Source organism: Sphaerodactylus townsendi, linkage group LG13 (assembly GCF_021028975.2).
Source record: "Sphaerodactylus townsendi isolate TG3544 linkage group LG13, MPM_Stown_v2.3, whole genome shotgun sequence".
Taxonomy (NCBI): domain Eukaryota; kingdom Metazoa; phylum Chordata; class Lepidosauria; order Squamata; family Sphaerodactylidae; genus Sphaerodactylus; species Sphaerodactylus townsendi.
In genome coordinates, this window is record NC_059437.1 from 11,509,488 (window position 1) to 11,530,944 (window position 21,457).

Below are 21,457 nucleotides of genomic sequence, written 5' to 3' on the forward strand. Positions count from 1 at the left end.
GGAAAGGATATGCTGCCAGAGGAGGTGGTGATGGCCACGAACCTGGATAGCTTTAAAAGGGGCTTGGACAGATTTATGGAGGAGAAGTCAATTTATGGCTACCAATCTTGATCCTCCTTGATCTCAGATTGCAAATGCCTTAGCAGACCAGGTGCTCGGGAGCAACAGCCGCAGAAGGCCATTGCTTTCACCTCCTGCCTGTGAGCTCCGAAAGGCACCTGGTGGGCCACTGCGAGTAGCAGAGAGCTGGACTAGATGGACTCTGGTCTGATCCAGCTGGCTTGTTCTTATGTTCTTATGATATCACAAAGGGAGGAACACTGTGGGGTTGGTTAGCAATGCCCTTCCTTTCCCTTGGACTTACAGTCTTCTTCCTTGTGTCATGTAATTGTAAAAATGTCCATATATTGCTGATGTGTGCATGCACATTGATAAAACACTGCAGAAAAGCAGTTTTGTTCTTTGGTGGGACAAAGTGCGTAGGTTGCATCAACTTGTTATGAAACATTTGAGAGATAGGAGTATGCATTCCCATGTGTTGTAGAAAGAGGTGCTGAAAGCATGTTACTTATTTATTCAAAACATTTCTAGGCTACATCTTGACACAAAGTGACTGCACTTTGTACACAATAAATCAATCACATCAGATTGCTTTTTTGTGGTGTGTTTTTCAGTACATCCGGATGTGCTGGTAGCATTGAAAACTGTTGCCCTAACTCACAGGTGTCAAACTCACGGCCCTCCAGATGTTATGGACTACAGCTCCCATCATCCCCTGCCAGCATGATGCTGGCAGGGGATGATGGGAACTGTAGTCCATAACATTTAGAGGGCCGCGAGTTTGACACCTGTGCCCTAACTCATATATTTTTCTGCCTGCTACCATGCACATATGAAGATGGTAAAGACTCCAGTATTTTTTGCCTCTCATAATTTTTTGATGTTTGCATTCAGCTGCTCCCTCCTCCTCTGCTAAATTTGCTGAACTGATAATGTTACATTATAGGTCAAAAAGAGGAAAGCCACCGAGTTATGAGCTGCAGAAACATTTTGAAAGTTGAAGGCAGGAATGTGCCACTTCTTGTCACTTGTGGAAATTCCAACGATTCATATCACAAGTAACATTTCAGTGGCTCCTCAGTGGTTGACTCTTACCCTGCATCAATAACGGTGAATCCACACGTGGGTGCATTCCGTGTGGGGCAAATATAACAGGTGTCGGTTGCTGTAAAAACCATCGGGGGTGCGGAATGGATTTTGAACAGGTCTCATCCCTAAAAGGATTCTTCCCCATTTTATTTCTCTCAACCTGGGATTTTCAAAAGTCACTAAACCAGTGATCCTTTTAAAAAATCGTGGCTTGGAACCGTTCCTGCGCAAACAGCTGTGCAGGAGGCACTATTTCCCTCCCTTCCATGGTCAGGGAGAATCCACCTCCCATTGCCCTGCTATTGCAGGGAGGCCCCTGGGTTGGAATCGTTCCTGCGCAAACAGCAAAGAGCAGCAGTGGTGTAGTGGTTAAGAGCAGGTGCACTCTAATCTGGAGGAACCAGGTTTGATTCCCAGATCTGCCACTGGAGCTGTGGAGGCTTATCTGGGGAACGCAGATTAGCCTGTGCACTCCCACACATGCCAGCTGGGTGACCTTGGGCTAGTCACAGTTCTTCTGAGCTCTCTCAACCCCACCTACCTCACAGGGTGTTTGTTGTGAGGGGGGAAGGGCAAGGAGATTGTAAGCCCCTTTGAGTCTCCTACAGAAAAGGGGGGATATATATCCAAACTGCTCTTATTCCTCCTCCTGGAGAGGAGACGTCTGAGGGGGGATATGATTGAAGTCTATAAAATTATCCATGGGGCAGAAAATGTTGACAGAGAGAAATTTTTCTCTCTTTCTCACAATACTTCAGGAACCTAGGCATTCTATTGAAAAATGCTGGTTGGGGAATGAATTAGGACTAATAAAAAAGGCAAAAACACTTCTATTCACGCTAAATCCCTGTGATTGGTGTTTGGAATATGCTGGGCCACAGGGAGGTGGTGTGATGGCCACTAACCTGGATAGCTTTAAAAGGGGCTTGGACAGATTTATGGAGGAGAAGTCGATTTATGGCTACCAATCTTGATCCTCGTTGATCTTAGATTGCAAATGCCTTAGCAGACCAGGTGCTCGGGAGCAACAGAGCCGCAGGAAGGCCACTATGCAGTTTCACGATCCCTGCATGTGAGCTCCCAAAGGCACCTGGTGGGCCACTGTGAGTAGCAGAGAGCTGGACTAGATGGACTCTGGTCTGATCCAGCTGGCTTGTTCTTAGGTTCTTATGTTCTCCTCCTCCTCCTCCTCCTCCTCCTCCTCCTCCTCCTCCTCCTCCTCCTCCTCCTCCTCCTCTTCTTCTTCAGTCAGGCAGGAGGCCGATCGTATTGTGGGACGATCAACATGTCTGTGGAGATGTATTCCTGCATGCCCGCGTAGCTACACATATATTGCAGGATTGTTTTAAAAAAAACACCAGCATCTCCGTGCAAAGGCACAACAGCAACTTGGATTGTTTCCATGGGCTCCAATCACTAATCGAATAACACGCATGTGAACAGGAAAAGGGAAAACAGGTTCCTTTATAATGACTTCAACCTGCTGTACATTTGCTGTGCAGAATTGACCGTAGACTGCCCACCCTAATTCAGCAGGCAGGAGAGAGAAGGAAGCCCAAGATGCCAAGCAGATGGCCTGTCAGCAGTGTGGGAACCCAAAACCACATGCTTGATATCCGGCACCAGAGATGCAGACATAGACGATACGCTACATGCTGTGGTTTTGAAAGAGGCGTCTACAAGACTAAGCCGCACATTCTCTTCCTGTTTGCTCTCATGCTTTGAGGCTGTGCATTCTGCATACTCACAAGTGGACGGAGGAGTTCAAATAGTCCAGGAGAAAACCCAACTGAGCCACCCCTGAAGAGCTACAGCCCAGCCCTGCAGGGGGCACTCAGCTCAGACCTAGGCAGCAGTGAGGTCTGCCCATCCAGCTGTACCAACCGGTGGGGTGAAACGGATCCAAAAAGGTCTGTGCCGTGTGAGCCCTGCAATGAGGGCAGACCTGCTGGGGCTGAGCTCTGCATGCTCCTCGCTGCCAGTGGCCCACCTGTATGGCCAGACCGCCCCCTGTGCTCAGAGGTGGGATCCAGCAGGTTCTCACAGGTTCCCGAGGGTAGGTTACTAATTATTTGTGTGTGTCGAGAGGGGGGCTACTTAAATTGGGTGACCAGCTTGGGTCCATGTGATTTTGGTGCCCCTCCTCCTTCAGCAGAAGCTGCAGAACTCTGAAGCAGTCTAGGCAGGAGGGTGCACCGGGCATGCGTGGCAGCCTGGCGCCTCATGCCAAGTGCATTCCATTTTCCTGCCCAAGGTTGACCTGGCGCTTGAGTGGCTGCGCTGTTGCCACTGGCTAGCCCCTGCCCTAGGAATGCCCCAGGCCTCGAATGCCTCGGGTCCTCGCCTCTGTTGTCCTCCTCTACCCAGCCCCATTGGCACTACGCCACAGTTGGAATTCCACCATCATGGGAACCTGTTACTAAAATTTTTGGATCCCACCACTGGCTGTGCTTATTGAGAATGTCTGAAGCCGTCCTATATCAAGGAGAACCATCAATCCATCCAGTCCAACGGTGACTCCCTACAGTCTCAGGGAGAGTTGTTTCTTTTTAAACTGGAGGTCTTTTACACTCAGCCTGGGTTTTTGTACATACGCCTTCAGCGTGGGTGCTGTGCCCCTAAACGAAGCATATGTTTTTCCTCACTTTATGCCCTATGATACCGCATGCTTATGCAAAAGGAAGGATTTCCAATCCCATTTTCTCCTTTTTGCATTTTCCTTGTAATTTTGCTAGCATTCTTTAACTGGAGGGGTTTTCCAGTGCTCACGACCTGGGCCCTTAAACATACGGAGCATGTGCTGTACCACTCAGCTACGTTTCCTCACTGGCTCACACTGCCCTGTGCAAAATAGGGATTTCAGCAATTTTCTTTGCCCTTTCCAAAACTAGAGCTAAATGCTAAGCCCGTCGCTCCTTTCTGAATGAACTTGCTCAGGGTTTTTTTTTTTAAGTCCTTCTGAATAATGTTCTTTTGAACAATGCTGTGGCATGTGCTGTTCAGCGCACAAGAATGGGGCTGATTGACTCCTATTTTTAGAAATGCTAATCCCTTCGGCTTTCTCGGATCTCTTTTGCCTGCCTGATCATCGTCTTCAGAGTCTTTCACAAGGAACCACAGAAGGGTGTGTTGGGGGGGAGGGTGTGTTTTTTTTTTTTTGAATGGGCAATCTGATGTGTGCATTTCCTCCCATTGGTTCCTATGGAGCTGTTCTCTCTGGTGTGTAATTACTTTCAAACACAAGGAAACAGCTTCAAGGATATTCCTAAAGTAGCTCTTGCTCCAGATTACACCATGCTGGTTGCAAGAGCTCTTTGCAGAGTTGCAAAATAGCGGCTAGCATGAAACGGCAGCCTTCCGGTCCAGAGTCAGCATGGTGTGGTGTAGTGGTTAAGAGCAGGTGGATTCTAATCCTGTTCTCCAGATTAGAATTCCTCCATCTGAGTGGCAGAGGCTTATCTGGTGAACCAGGTGTGTTTCTGCACTCCTGTATTCCTGCTGGGTGACCTTGGACTAGTCACAGTTCTTTGGAACTCTCTCAGCCCCACCTACCTCACCAGGTGTCTGTTGTGGGGCGAGGAGGGGAAAGGAGCTTGTAAGCCACCTTGTCCCCTTACAGGAGAGAAAAATGGGGTAAAAATCCAAACTTCTCCTCCTCTTCTCCTTCTTCTCCTCTTCCTTCTTCTGAATGTGTAGCAGGGAAATAGAGCTTGGAATAGGACCTTTTCCTCAAGGTCTCAACATAGTAGGGGATTCTGTGACTTGAGTGATGGAAAACATCCCTGAGTAATATTAAGCTGTTGTACACCAAATCTAGTTGTCTAGTCTGACTGGCCGTGACACTACCGACATTCGTGCCAAGATCTTTCGTGGCCCTCCAATCTGATATCTCATGATTAAGAAGGTTTGTAATTTTTATTTATTTATACTTTGGGCTTCTATACCGCCCCGTCCCCGAAGGGCTCTGAACCTGAGATCTCAATAGACAGCCAACCCACCACCAAAACTGCTTGAGACAGACACCAGCTCCTGTTGGGCCAAAACACAGTAGGATGTGAGCATACCCAAGTCCCCTCAGCTACTACATTTTGTCACTAATAGGAGAAGAATGTGCTATACACAATTGCCATGTTGTCTGAAAGGGGCAACCTACAGTTTTTATTTATTTATTGAATTTAATATACCTCCCTATCCCCGAAGGGCTCAGTTTTCATGCATGCATTCCATCACCAGTTTTGGTTCACATGTACTGAAGCTGAAAGTATGCACATTGCCCCTTCCAGGAAAAAATAGCAATAGTGCACATAGGAGGTAGGGAGCCATGTAGTTCCTACAGTGCTTCTCAGCCCGTTTGGACCGGAGCCATGACTAGTTATGGAGTGGGTGTATATTCACTCCCTCTGTGGCTACCATTGCCATAGTTCAGCTCATGCCACCACAGCCTGGCATCACAGGGGCCACTTGGCTCAGCCTGTTCATGGACTGCTTTAGCATCCCTGTCCTCTAAGATGTGTTAAGTGCCATCAATTCACTTCTGACTTGGAGTGACTCTGTTTGATTCCCAGCTCTGCCGCCTGAGCTGTGGAGACTTATCTGGGAAATTCAGATTAGCCTGTACACTCCCACACATGCCAGCTGGGTGACCTTGGGCTAGTCACAGCTTCTCGGAGCTCTCTCAGCCCCACCTACCTCACAGGGTGTTTGTTGTGAGGGGGAAGAGCAAGGAGATTGTAAGCCCCTTCTTCTTCTTCTTCTTCTTCTTCTTCTTCTTCTTCTTCTCTATAAAACTCTCCTCCAACACATTTCAGATGAATCAGTTTTGTTTCCAGCAGCTTTCTTCATCGTCCAACTTTAACATCCATACATAGTCATGGTCTTAAACTTGCGCACAGAACCTAGCAAGTATACCAGGCACAGATTACTATTGTGAAGTTCATCTTTGGTGCGGGGAGGGAGGGAGGTGTCTCCTATGAAGAAGAAAAGTTTGGGTTTATATTCGTCCTTTCTCTCCTGTAACGAGACTCAAGGTGACTTACAAGCTCCTTTCCCTTCCTCTTCCCACAACAGACACCTTGTGAGGTAGGTGGGGCTGAGAGAGTTCTGAGAGAACTCTGACTAGCCCAAGGTCACCCAGCAGGATGTAGGAGTGAGGAAACACATCTGGTTCACCAGATAAGCCTTTTTCACTCAGGAGTGGGGAATCAAACCCGGTTCTCCAGATTAGAATCCACCTGTTCTTAACCACGACATCATGCTGGCTCTCTTCCATTCTAGAAGAATGGACACAGCAATCATATGTACCATCCTTTAGCTGGTGGTAGTATTCATGGGTCCTGCTCATTTTATCTTTACAACAACCTAGTAAAAACAATCTTTACAACAATCTTGTGGGGTAGATAAGGCTAAAAAAAATGGGGACTGGCTCATGGTCACCCAGAGATCTTCATGGCAGAGTGGGAAATCTGAACCTGGCTCTCCCCAGCTTTGGGCCAACAGGCTAACCACTGCACCACACAACCATTTGGGTGCTGTGTGGTTTCCGGGCTGTATGGCCGTGTTCTAGCAGCATTCTCTCCTGACGTTTCGCCTGCATTTGTGGTTGGCATCTTCAGAGGTTCATGATCCTCTGAAGATGCCAGCCACAGATGCAGGCGAAACGTCAGGAGAGAATGCTGCTAGAATGCTGCTAGAACACGGCCATACAGCCCGGCCATACAGCCCGGAAACCACACAGCACCCAAGTGATTCCGGCCGTGAAAGCCTTTGACAATACACACAACCATTGTTCATGAATGTTGATGAATAGACATGCATTATTTTTCTTTATAAGTGTTCTAAATAATTCCCATGTCACATGTAACACATGTACAGCAGAATGTGCGATTTAAAACCCCACGTTTATCCAGGTATTGGTTTTCATTTGTCAAATGAACACACGTTGGCTTTATTATTACAAATGTGCACATGGACATGCAGGATATGTGCGCAACTTGTGGCCAGGGCACCGACTCTCAGGGCCGCCCGCTGAGTTTCATTACTTCATCTTTTTCCATGGGGCTTGAGTTAGCTCAGCAGATCTGCTCTGTCTGTACGGATTGTTTTGTGTTTCTCGGCCTCCTGCCTGTCTGCTATTTTTACCTCTCATTTCAAGCGACACTGTCAGGAACGATTCTGACAGCAAAAAGGAGACATGTGCAATGATATTTGTTGGCTTTCTGCTCGGATACTTTAGCCAGAAGAATGCCACAGAATGTCTTCCCTGAACAGAAGGCTCTTGATGCCCTAAAATAACACAGAATAGCCGGGTGTCATTTTCAGATATTTGTTCCAATGTTTTTTGTGAGGATCGGGGGAGGGGGGGGTGCGGAAGGGTGGGGGGAGACAGGGACAAACAGAGCAATGGAAAGAATCTGGGCCAGAAAGCTTAAAATTGTCTATGGTCAAACACCTGTTTTCATCAGAACGCCTCAGGGAGGACATTGGCCCGTCTCCACTGATGTCATCCTTTGACATAAGCTAGGTTAGTTCAAAAGTGACTCTTAATCCTGATAGGCCAGATAGGAGAATAAAGTGATGGACTGTACCACTTGAGACTGTAGGTGTGCTCTCCTACCGTGAGTGTTCCTTGACCACATAAAAAAGCTAGCACAGTTATGTGAAAAGGTTCTACGTTCTAGGGCAGTGATGGTGAACCTTTTTGAGACCGAGTGCCCAAATTGCAACCCAAACCCCACTTATTTATCGCAAAGGGCCAACCGGTCAATTTAATCTGAATGCTGAGGTTTTAGTTTAGAAAAAAACCACTTGGTTCCCTCTTCCTCCACCCCACCCACTCGAGCAGGGGCCAGCCTGCTCTAGCCTCCAGCAAGTCCCGCACGCACCGCTCTGTGCCTCTCTAGCATCTCTGCCTCCTCTGCACCATCCGCCCCTCTTCGGCAGCAACCACCCAGAGCACAGGCACCAGGCCCGCCAGCCAAGTCCTCCCTGCTCACCGCAGTGCATACACATCGTGCTCAGTGCCCCAGACCAGCCTAGAGATGTGTATGAAAATCACCCCCCCACACACACACACACACATAATGAACTCTGTGTGCGCGTGCCCACAGAGAGGGCTCCGACTGCCACCTCTGGCACCCATGCCATAGGTTCGCCATCACTGTTCTAGGGTGTTGTGGGTTTTCCAGGTTGAATGGCCATGTTCTCCTGACTGTTTGCCTGCCGCTGTGGCTGGCATCCTCAGAGGAATGTGCTTCTTGCCATGTGCTATAATCTCAGTTTGAATCAGGACCTCTCCACACATACAGGAAGCTAGTTCCCAGGAGAGAACCTGCTATGCACGTCTGATCAAAAATACCCATAGTGGACCCAGATACCATGCAAGGACTTCATATTGCGTAACAAGATGTTTAGTCTGAAACCTTGGGGAGTCAGCAGACAGTGCTGAGTGGAGGGGACCACTAGCCTTTACTCTGTCTGCTTCTTATATGTACAGTGCCATTGGTAGCTGTACAAGGCACAGTCTTTGTAGTAGTGGCACCATCTTTATGCAACTCCTTCCTAAGGAGCACCTGGCTTCATCACAGCTGGAGTCCAGGACTAGTTTGACCTGGGGATGAGTGAATATTTCCTCTTTCTTTTTTTTCGGGATGGGGGAGAGAAAGGCTTGATTCCCTTTTCCAATAATGTTATCTGTTTTGCAGGACACTTGGCATAATGCACTTCACTTTCTCCCTCCCTCTGTGATTTGTGATGTCGCGATTCAAATCATGGGAGGTGATCAGATAGAACAGAAACGAGCGAAGTTGGACTTAGTCTTCTAACTGTGTGATTTGGACCCATTCACAAAATGATTTGCATGTATGGAAATTCAGGGCATTGAGCAGCCTGCATTTGGCTGCAATATGGGGATTTGGCTACAATACGGGAACTTCCACTGGAACGTTAAATCAGATTTCAGTTTTGTGTGGCTGTGCACAGAAACCTAATTTTGAAACCAGGCAGGCGAGGGGAAACTATGAGCTGGCTTTTAGCTGATGCACATATGTCAGTAGGGCATAAAGAGGAAAGAGACATCTTGGAGGCACTTTATACAGCCATTGCCAGCTATGGGGGTGAAAGCACTCAATGAGAAAAGAGTCTGCTTGAACTCAGTTGGTTGTGTACATTTGCCACCATCCTCCTTCCCCAAGTATATCTGCCTTTATTATCTTTGAAATGCCACTAGGGGTGGGAGAACCTGTTTCACTCTTCAAAGCTTTCAAGAAGGATATATTTGTGAATGCGTTGATTTTACTTGATGGCACTTATCATACTGAGAACTATGTCTAACAGTAGAACTTCATGCAACGTTTATTCCAGACAGGCAGCCCAATGGAATAGGGGGGAAGCAGAGCAGCAGTTGGGGATGGCGCCACAGCGCTACTCCCAAAGGAGGAATCGGTGGCACGGGCACCAGTGGAGGGGGGGAATCCCATTCGGGGTAACATCGACTTCTCACCATATAATTAACATCTGGCCTCCCATGCAGCCATCTGAAAGTTGTATATGGTTCTATTAATTGGATTGGTGAGGCCAGCCATGGATTCCCCCTCTAGGATGCCCTTGTGTGGCGTGCCATCATTGGCATGCCTGATATACTATCTAATCAGTACTGTCCCCTCCCGGCCTTGGGATCGGGCGCCATATATTATTGCTGCTGCTGTGTTTTATGGTTATAGATTTGTAAATTGTTTTAAATTTGTTTTAAAATGGTTTTTTTTAGCCTGCTGTGTTTAATGTTATTATGTATTGTTGTTGCAGGCCTGCTGTACCCCGCCCAGAGCCCTTCAGGGATGGGCGGCTTAAAATCTAATTGATTGATAGATAGATAGATAGATAGATAGATAGATAGATAGATAGATAGATAGATAGATAGATAGATAGATAGATAGATAGATAGATAGATAGATAGATAGATAGATAGATAGATAGATAGATAGATAGATAGATAGATAGATAGATAGATAGATAGATAGATAGATAGATAGATAGATAGATAGATAGATAACAATTTTAGTTGTTATTACTTGTTTTAATTGTAACTGTTTTATGGCTAATGTTGGACACCGCTCTGAGCCCTTCGGAGGAGGGCAGTAAAGAATTGCGATGAAATAAATAAGTAAATCCCCTAAACAGACTTAGGCCATGCATTTTTCATGCATAAGTATGTACCACAAAGGGGGCATTCTCAAACCGAAAGGCCACTGGGAGAAGACTAAAGTCATCTCATCCCCTGGGAATACCCATGGAATGCCCCCCCCCCCCCAGATACCAGCACAGGTCTGAAAGGTGCATCAGTGACAGTGCCCAGCCTGATTTCTGGGTTCGGGCACCGCACTGCTGCTGTGCTCCCCTATTCCGTGCAAAGTGCCTGTATACCAGCGTCCGTGTCAGTTTTCCCGGCGGAATGGCCACTGGCATCAGCATAGGGGTCAACCACTCCCCCCGGATTGCACAGCTAGCCTGTTGATATCATTGCATTGTAAATGGTTTAATTTTTATTCTTGCAATGACAGAATATATATAATAATGTATCTTGGAAACCTATGAGCTTTAAATGGGGCTTGGACAGATTTACGGAGGAGAAGTTGATCTGTGGCTACCAATCTTGATCCTCCTTGATCCTGAGATTGCAAATGCCTTCCCAGACCAGGTGCTCGGGAGCAGCAGCAGCAGAAGGCCATTGCTTTCACCTCCTGCATGTGAGCTCCCAAAGGCATCTGGTGGGCCACTGCGAGTAGCAGAGTGCTGGACTAGATGGATCTAGCAGGCTCTTTCTTATGTTCCTAACAAGCAGGCAGGATATCTGTTTTTAAAACTAAAAAACCCTCACAGTTTCTCATGATGGAATGTGTTATATTACCATGTGCTGGAAGTTTGCCAGGGAATAAAAATGTGATGATCCTATCTATTTTGGACAATCTATGGTTCTGCGTCGATAGGGTATTGGTGCTAATTGCTAGGTTTTAAAAATGTTTCTCTTATCTGTTATCCTCTGCTTCTTTATGCTGGTTTAATGATCTGGTTTATGTCCTTTTATTGATTTTATATGCTGCTGGCTTTTACTGTTAATCTGTGTCAGGGGCTACGCTTGGTGATTGAGGGGTACTTTCACTTCAATGTAACTGTTTGCAAGGTTTCTGTAACCTGATTGATATGCAAAGGGACTTTCTCTCTCTACTGAGCTTTATGGCTTTAACATGGATTGTAGATAACTAGGCCAATGACCCTCGTGAGCTAATCCCCAGAGGGAACAAAAGATAGTGCCTGTTGTTCACCTGAGGAGGCCGAGGCCAGGTGGCTGATATCTATCCCTATCCATGACCTTAGGGCACCTTAAGCCTCTCCAAAGCAGTCCTCTCTCACGCTTTCTCTCTGGGAAAGCGGGAGGGGAACTCCACCAGACCCTGCAAAGGTTGGCTCGTTCCACCAGGCTTTTTCCCACCTAGCCAGCCAAGATTGGAGTGAAACAAAGGTCCATCTCAGATTCATTGACCTCGGGAAGGGTGGGGAAGGAGGGAGGTGGTGGAGAGGATCGCCTATCCTCCTAGGTATCTTTGTTAAAGGTGACCAGATTTTCACCTTTTTAAAGCCGGGGTCTTGTGAGAGCCGCGACGCAGTAACCGCGAGGGAGCACACTGCAGCTTTTGGGGTGCTCCCGGTTTCCTGCCCTGTTGACAGGAAGACGGGAACCGGAAGCACCAAAGAAGGCAGCGCCGGGTAGCAAGCGGGAGACTACCCCAGCGACTGCCTTCTGGGGCGCTCCCCTGTCTCCCCAATCTGTCACAAGGTGGGGAAAAGGGGAGCCCTTGTGAAGGCAGTGTGGCAACCTTCCAAAAAATCGGGAGATTTAAAACCCGGCAGGGACCACGGGACAAATTAGCTTAAAAGCGGGACTGTTGTCCAGCCAAAAGCTGAGATGTCTGAGGATCCACGCACTAATCTTTGCCCATGTTTTTATCATCTTGATTGGTTTTCGAATTTTTTATTGTTTTAAATTGCATTGTTGTTTATATTTTAAATGTTTTAGAGAGTGTATAATGATTTTATGATGGGCCCGCCCTGAGCCCTACAGGGATAGGGCAGGATATAAATTGGAAAAATAAACAAACAAACAAACTGATCGGGGATAAAGGGAACCAGGAAAGCCAGGTCTGGCAGAATTGGCTTTCTGAAGCTGGGTGCTTCGTTGCCTTTCAATAAATGCTACTGATCAAGTATCCAGACTCTGTTTATTGGTTAAAGGTCCGAGACCTAACGATCTGTTTGCCTTATTGTTTCAGTAGATATTGTAAGTTGATTCAGAATTATTTTTTATCGAGCGCATGGATTGTAAATATTATAAGTCAATAAATGCAGGGGCGTTCTGTGGTCTCTGGGCTGTGTTCTAGTAGCATTTTCTCCTGATGTTTAACCTGCATCTGTGGCTGGCATCTTCAGAGGAACTGATGGTAGTAAAGCAAGTGGAGTATATACACCTGTGGAATGTTGATACATTCAACACATTCAACAGCACATTAAATAAATACAGTTGAGTCAAGCAGCAGTTTAGGCAGAAGACATGCATGCTCTCAAAGGAGTGACAGCATTGGATATGACAAATAATTGCTAAATTCCCTCTGAGATAGCAGGCTTGTAGCTTGGGGGTGCTGCTGGGGTCAGGCCAATGGTCAGAAGGTCAGGTATAATCCTGTTTTAATGCTGATTTTAGTTGCTGGTATTTTAACATTCTACTGATGAATGCTGGTGTTCTGATTTATAAAGCTTTAAGACATTTGACTTGTATCATATGTGTGTGTGCGCAGTGGTGGGATCCAAAAATTCTAGTAACAGGTTCCCATGGTGGTGGAATTCAAACACTGGCATAGCGCCAATGGGGCTGGGCGGGGCACGACGGGCAATTAGCCGAGGGCATTCTGGGGGGCGGGGCATTAATAATTTCTCTGTTACTGTAAAAAAACTCTTACTGTAAAAAAAAGTTCCTAATTTCCAGCTGGTATCTTTCTGTCCATAATTTAAACTCATTTATAGCAAGTCCTATCATCTACTGGCAACAGAACCAACTACTTCTCCTCTAATTGACTGCCTGTCAAATACTTAATACTTTCAAATACTTCATTTTGTTTCTAGAAATCAAAAGAAATATACTTTCCTTAAACAAGGAACTTTACCATATTTCTAAAACATGTTTTTAAAACAGCCCAACAGGGAGAATTATCCCGTTTTCTACCTTCGCTAACCAGCCACATAGGAAACAACAGGACTTGATGATTTTTGGACCCAATGGAATTTCTAACGGAAAAGCGGACCCAATTAGTAACCCCCTCTCGGCACACACAAATAATTAGTAACCCACTCTCAGGAACTGGTGAGAACCTGCTGGATCCCACCTCTGTGTGTGCATGTGTGTGTGTGTTCTATGTTGCATTATTTGTTGGTTAATGTTTTATATTAATCAGATACCTTGTGCAGACACTGGGGAGTGTGGGACAGAAATCTTTTCAGTAAAATGTCAAAGCATTTTTTTCCAATCTGGCAAGAAACAGAAAATTATGTGGCCTGTTTGAATATTGGCTTTCTTCTGCATTTGTTTTGCTGTGCTGTCAACCACATGCTTTTTACTGACTGGCATCTTTTTCTCTTTCTTCCTAGTCTTTTCACTACGCTTCCTTGCGGGTCAAAAGCAAAAAATGGCCCAAAGGTAAATTGTTTGAATCATTTAACACATATTGTTTGTTTCGGATGTCATAAGTAATGTGGAAAATCAAAACACTTTGATAGGGTTGCCAACTCTGGATTTGGAAATTCCTGGAGATGTGGGTATGGGGCCTGGGGAATGGAGGGTTTGGAGAGGGAAGAGACCTCAGTGGGATATTATGCCATAGAACAGGGGTCTGCAACCTGTGGCTCTCCAGATGTTCATGGACGACAATCTCCATCAGCCCCTGCCAGCATGGCCAATTGACCATGCTGGCAGGGGCTGATGGGAATTGATGGTCCATATTTATCTGGAGAGCCACAGCTTGGATTCTGGAAACCTACCACTAAGCTCACCATCTCTCTTTCTTTCTAATTCACCAGATGCCGGAATAAGGATAGGAAGTGTGCTGCTTTCTGCCTTTGCTCTGTTGTGGCTTCATGGCAGTGGAATGTAGCCAATAATAGTTATAGGACCGTGGTGGCGAACCTTTGGGACTCCAGATGTTATGGACTAAAATTCCCATCAGCCCCTGCCAGCATGGTCAATCGGCCATGCTGGCAGGGGCTGATGGGAATTGTAGTCCATAACATCTGGAGTCCCAAAGGTTCGCCACCACTGTTATAGGATTTATATCTAAAAAATCTGAGCCTTATGTGTAAAGAAAAAAAATGCACCCAGCAGCAACTGGTGGCCACTGGTGTGGAGATAGGATGGCCAACTCTGGGTTGGGAAAAATACCTGGAGATTTGGGAGGTGGAGCCTGAGGTGGGTGGGGTTCGGGGTGGGGAGGGGAAGGATCTCAACAGGGCATAATCCCATGGAGTCCATGCTGCAAACTAGCCATTTTCACCAGGGGAACTGATCTTGATCATCTGGAGATCAGCTGTAATAGTGGGAGATCTCCAGGTGCCACCTGGAGCTTGGCATCCCATGAGGAGAACATGGTCTATTTTCAGCAACCAATCCCCCCCCCCCAAAATTGGGGGAGCTATTTCAGGTCAGCACTAGTCAGAACAAAGACACATTCAGCAGCACAAAGTGAAAAGCAGGCCTATTAAGGCTTGCCAACGCTGCACGCAAGGTCAGTATGTGCTCCAGAATTTCGTGTAATCTAGAATTCTGTTACACATTGGATCAGGCAAAGTGACATGATTGCTTGAGATATGTACTATATACACACACCTATCTTAATGTGTGTGAAATATTATTATTATTATTATTATTATTATTATTATTATTATTATTATTATTATTATTATTATTATATACATAACAACACAGCACAAATGTCTGGAATTCATCTCTGAATATCGAGTCCTTCCCAAGGGCCTAGGATATTAGAGGTATTTGTGTAGAATATGTGCAGTTCCTAGAAGTGCTGCTTTCTGCAGCATGTGGACTGATGTTCTGTCCAAGTTTAGGCTTTCCAGATGTTTTTCAAGATTTCTTGGGATTCCTCCTAGAGCACCGACTACTAGGGGGATTACTGTTGTTCTTTTTTGCCACAATCGTTCAACTTCAATTTGTAGGTCATTATTATTATTATTATTATTATTATTATTATTATTATTATTATTATTATTATTATTATTATATTATTATTATTATTATTATTTACAAAGTGTATATCCCACCTTTCTGCCGATAGAAGGGCTGCCAAGGCAGCTAACAATTTGAAACATGAAAGATAAAATTACATTATAAAGCAGTGATGGTGAATCTTTTCAAGACCGAGTGCCCAAATTGCAACCCCAAAACCTACTTATTTATCACAAAGTGCCAACATGGCAATTTAACCTAAACACTAAGGGTTTAGTTTAGAAAAAACGGTTGGCTCCGAGGCATGCGTTACTCAGGAGTAAGCTTGGTGGTATGTAGTCGTACCCACGAGGTCCCAGGGAAGAGACGACATGCTGGCGAGATTTAGGTGCCCCCTGGTTGGAGAGAGCCAAGCAAGCAGGAAGCCTTGGATCCGTTGGGATCCCTGGCAACTCTGCGGCGGCGCTGCGCCCTTCACACCTTTTTTTTTTTTTTTTTTGCTATTAGGGTTTCAATGGGGGCGTGTAAAGGGGTCGGGCAGGTAGGGAGAACCTTGGGAGGATTCGGGAGATCGGGAAGCGCTGGAGAATCATCATGTGATGCATGATCTCCATCGAGACTGCTAAGCGTCGCGGGGAGGGAAGCATCAAGCGATCCACGGAGCCTAATCCTCACCTGAGGGCAGGAGCCCCTTTGTCCCTTTGTGTGGGACACCTGGTGGCTGCGAGTCCGACAGTTCACGACCCGTGACTCATGGGAGAGCGGGGGTTGGGGGAGCGTGTGATTAAGCCACCGAAGGCCAGTACTTGGCGGCCCATTGGTAACGCCAGGCGCTCTTTCTATGGTTCTGCAGGGTTCGCGGGCTCACCCCTACAGTGGTAGTCAATGGCTTTGCTTTGAAGCAACCGTGCAACTCTTCGAACAGGTGAATCATTACCCTAGGAGGGTTTACTCAGAAGCAAGCCCTGTTGAGCTTACTCTCAGGTAAAGGATCAGGCTTTAGTTCTTTGCGGCACTTGAAAATCAACAGTTGGGGTTTAACGAGTTGCTTCCCCCTCCCCCACAAAGACGCGATCTCTGTTGATTGCACGTGCCCACAAAGAGGGCTTCCCTGAGTGCCACCTCTCTGGCACCACGTGCAAGCACTTGGAGTTCATGCCCACCACTGTTACTCAAAGCCACATTAAAATCGAAAATCAAACATCAATCCAAACAATTTTAAATAGAGTGAAAAAGAGGTAAAGTACATACAAAACATTAAGTTAGCATGGAGATGTCATTGAGGAAATGCCAACCCCCCCTGGAAAAAAAATCTTCATATACATACATATTTGCATACATACCAAATGCCCCCCCCCACACACACACACACATCAGCTGTAAAAAACGACTGTACTCTTTTTTCTAGCCTGTGTATTCTTTTTGGAACAGGCCCGAAGAATTCAGGATATTATTTCAGAAAGAAGAAACTTTTCAGAGCTTAGCTGTGGGATACTGCAGAAGAAAGAATAGTAATTTAATGTGATCTAAACTCTTGACACCACTTCACAGCTGTAGGACAAATATAATTAATATAACAATGTAAACTCAATTTTTCACAGTGAACAGTCTAATGTTTTAATTAAATTTGCCCTAGGCTTTTAAGGAAAAGTGATATGAATATTTCGGGGGGAATTCTGTTTCTGGTGATTAAAAAAAAAAAGGAGAGAGAAAGAGAAAGAATAAAATTTCAGGGTTGTCAAATCCGATGGGTTGAAGTAATGAAAATAAAGGCCTTTCTTTTGCGCTACATTGGCTCTAAAAATTCCTGATGTGAATTAACCTCTGAGGAAAACACGAATGGCGCACCCTGGCCGTTCCTTTCCTCCTTTGTTTAAAAGAGGTCAGACGACGAAGTCACAATGCGGTTAATCACAATCAACTGCAACGTCGTTTGATCTGTACGAAGCATTAAGAAAATCAAGGGCCAAGCGAGGCTGATAAAGTACCTCTGACACTTGTACACGGATTGGCTTCGTTCTGCATTTGGCTGTTCGGTTTGAAAATGGAAGAGAAGCCAAGCCGATGTCACAGAGTCAACGCCACGAAGAACTGATAAGCCCCGCGCTGTGGAAAGAGGCCCGCTATTCATGCAATCATAAATCCGATAAATATATGAATAAATCAGCTCTAGTAGCACAAGGGCAAAAAATTGTGAGCTACGGGGCAGTGAAGTAGCTAACCATGCTTGGAAACCCTGATTCAATTGCCACCTCTGCTTGGAACCAGCGAGGTGGCTTTAGGTCAGCAGCTATTCTTTGGGCCAAAGCGCAAACGTGTGTCACACGCTCATAGACACGTACCATCTGTGTTACGGAGTCAATACCAGCCTTCTAAGGATTACTGAAGGTCAGACTAGTTGAGGCTCTGGAAAATCCACAGATGGATCTGCTAATAGTGTTAAACGTTGTTCATAGAGTGCCTCCTTTCATAACAGATCAAGTATGGGTGTGGTTTTAACACTGCCCCTCTCCTACATGTCATTTTTTCTGATTTCTAACAGTTTCTTGGAGATGTTTACCACATTGGGTTGGTTGGAGGCAGAGGTGGGATCCAGCAGGTTCTCACAGGTTCCCGAGAGTAGGTTACCAATTATTTGTGTGTGCCGAGAGGGGGTTACTAATTGGTGATTTTGCCACGTGATTTTTGCCTTAATGCTTCTCCTCTCAGCAGTAGTGCGCAGAACTTGAAGCAGTCTAGCAGGTGGTGCACCGGCATCCGTGGCAGCCTGCACCTGTGTGCATTTGTTTCCCGCCCAAGGACTGGCGCAGCGGCTGCGTCCTTGCCACAGCCCCACCCAGGAAGGCCCCGCCCCCGGAATGCCTGGCCATACCCCCGTCATGCCCCTCCCAGCCCCATTGGTGCTACGCCACAGTTTGAATCCCACCACCATGGGAACATGTTACTAAAATTTTTGGATCCCACCACTGGTTGGAGGGAATATGTATTGCCTTTTGCTCACAGCCAGGCAAATAGCAGTTCTTGAGCAACTTTCCTAGGTTGACCTTCTGTGTGGTATTGTGAACAAGAGTGTCCACCAGGGACTAGAGGCGACCTTGTTCAAATCCTCTCTTAAAACCAAATGAGATATAATTTTGGCAAGTTAGGGTTACCAGGCTGAGCCAGCAAGAGGCCTGGGGGAGGGACATGAGGGTGTGACAAAAACATTACTAGAACTTATAAAGTGCCGTTTGTTTTGGTAATGCTATGCGGCCTCTTAAACTTGACATAGTTTAGGGCTCTAGCATGTTTTAACCTCTAGGGTTTGAGGGAGGTGGGGATATGGGGAGTGTCAGCATTTCTTAGAGTGCCATGATTTCACTTCCAGGTTTTCCCCAGAAGTGACATCACACTGATGCCATTTTTTAAACTCATGTTTCCCCCTCCAGCAGACAATGGTAGTAGAGAGCAGGGATTGTAGGCAGGAGGCAACCTAGCAGTGAGAGTTCATCTCCATTCACCCCCAAGTTCCTACGGATGTAAAAACAAAATCAGACTTCCCTTCAGCACTATAAACATGAAGAGAGTAGACACCAGTGTGTGAACCTGAGTGCCATGATGTTAAAGAGCCAATGAATACAGTGATTAGAGCAGTGGTTCTCAACCTTCCTAATGCCGTGACCCTTTAATACATGTTCCTCATGTTGTGGTGACCCCCAACCCTAACATTTATCCATTTTACAGATGGAGAACACTGATGCAGAGAGTCTTAGGCGACCCCTGTGAAAGGGTCATTCGACCCCCAAAGGGGTCGCGACCCACAGGTTGAGAACCGCTGGGTTAGAGTGTAGATTGGGGCTGGGGAGACCCAGATTCAAATCCCCACTTTCCCATGAAACCTCTTGATAAGATTACCAACATCCAGATGAGGCCTGGAATTCTTCAGAATTACAAGTGATATCCAGACTACAGAGATCAGCTCCCTTGGAGAAGATGGCAGCTTCGAAGGGTGGTATCTATGATGTCACATCCCTGCTGTTCTTCCTCCCCAAATTCTGCCCCCCTCAGGCTATAACCTCAAATCTCCAGGAATTTACCAACCTTGAATTGTCATCCTCAACCTGGCCTTCCTCACAGGGTTGTTGTCAGAATAAGAAAGAGAGGACAACCATGTCTGCCCCTGGAGTAAGGATAGGAGGAGAGTTGGACAGACAGAAACATGAGCGAGCAAAAGGGCTAATTGAGCTCCAAAAGAGAGACTTAACTTGCGTATCCGCTGGATTGTGTGTTTTAAAAAAAATCAAGAATTGCAAATAGATCATCCTGACACTTTTCTTCAAACAGTTTGGGTAGACCTGGTGTTTTATCATTTAAAATTAGATATCCTTCAGAGGAAAAAAAGAAATGGCAATATTGGCTGTTGTGGGTTTTCTGGACTGCGTGGCTGTGGACGGGTAGCTTTTGCTCCTAATGTTTCACCTGCATCTATGGCTGGTATCTTCTGAGGCATGTCACATTAGGAGCAAAAAACTACCGGATCGCAGCCATGCAGCCTGGGAAACCCACAACAGCCCGTTGATCCTGGACATGGAAGTCTTCAAATGGCAATATTATTCGCACCATCTCTCCCTCTTTCTCTTTTTCTGAGGTTGACGTCTCTGTTTCTGTTTCCAGGAGGGTCGCTGAACAACAGCAGCCGGCGGCGGATTTCCTGCAAGGACTTGGGGCACGGCGATTGCGAGGGCTGGTTGTGGAAGAAGAAGGATGCCAAAGGCTACTTCACCCAGAAGTGGAAGAAATACTGGTTTGTCCTGAAGGATTCGTCCCTCTATTGGTACACTAACCAGAATGTGAGTACCAACCATAATCAAGAGAAAGGTGGGGATGCGGGGGGGGGGGGGCAGCTAGGGATGTTTCTGGGAGCCGTTCAGGGATGAGGTGTTGCAAACAGCCCTGAATCAGAGCTATAGCGAGGAGTACTGCATCCAGTACTTGTATATAACTTGTGATCACTAGTGCAGCGTTTATATCCGTATATCAACTTTTAAAGGCAAACCTTTCAATTCATGGACGTTATGACGTTACTCACAGTTGTGACCTTAAACCTTCCATAGGTATCTTTCTGTAGAGTAACGCATGTGTTTAAAGGTCCATTCACGGATAGTTCCAAAAATGAATGGCCGATACCATTAATGCAACTGTGACGACGATGAATGAATGAACGACGTTCTGTTGGGCGTAGTAATTTTATCAATGGAGATAAGCAGCCATTCAAATCTCTCTCTGGTTGCCAACCTTAACGTAGCTTTGCCATAATGAACAACTTGTTATATTCAGCAACTCGTAAAATGACCATAAGTTAAGATACATATATTATTACTGTGTGTTAAGAAATGGGAATACATGTATATATAAGTAATCCCATTCTATCCTTGTAGCAGCCTTAACACCCCCTCTGGGTTTTCATAGCTGAGCAGGATTTGAACCCAGCTGTCTGACTCAGTCTAGGGGTCTGCAACCTGTGGCTGTCCAGATGTTCATGGACTACAATTCCCATCAGCCCTTGACAGCATGGCCAATTGGAGAGCTGCAGGTTGCAGACTCCTGGCAGCCCTTCCGCACATGAAGAATAATGTACTTTCAATCCACTTTCAATGCACTTTGAAGCTGGACTTTTTCGTGTGAAATAGCAAAATCTACTTTCAAACAGTTGTGGAAGTGGACTGAATGTGCATTATCCTGCATGTGTGGAAGGGGCCTCAGTGGATCATTGATGGGATCCACCAGGGCTCTTCTTACGTTCTTACATTCACTCGCTTTAGCTCCAGGCAGCAAGTATGACAGCAGTGCCGTTTGGCTCACCTGTAAGTGCTGCACAGACAAGAGCTCTTCCCCCCCAGCATGGTCCTCTGCAGTTCTAACATCCCAGTCCGCCTGTTTTCCTCAATCAGTCCCTTAGCTGCTACAGCACGTGAGTTTGCAATGTGAACATAATGTTTTATAAATGAATGTGGGGGAAACTCAGGGGAAATTCTAGACGTGATTTGTTTC

General features: G+C 46.1%; 1 protein-coding gene across 1 annotated transcript in view; it reads left to right on the forward strand.

The window, feature by feature from the left end:
- LOC125442954 (connector enhancer of kinase suppressor of ras 2-like) overlaps window positions 1-21,457 on the forward strand; it is a 358,128-nt gene that overhangs the window by 279,377 nt on the left and 57,294 nt on the right. The window contains exons 16-17 of the mRNA XM_048514758.1: window positions 13,840-13,888; window positions 20,081-20,256. Of these exons, the coding sequence (XP_048370715.1) occupies window positions 13,840-13,888; window positions 20,081-20,256 (225 nt within the window). The remainder of the gene's footprint in view (window positions 1-13,839; window positions 13,889-20,080; window positions 20,257-21,457) is intronic.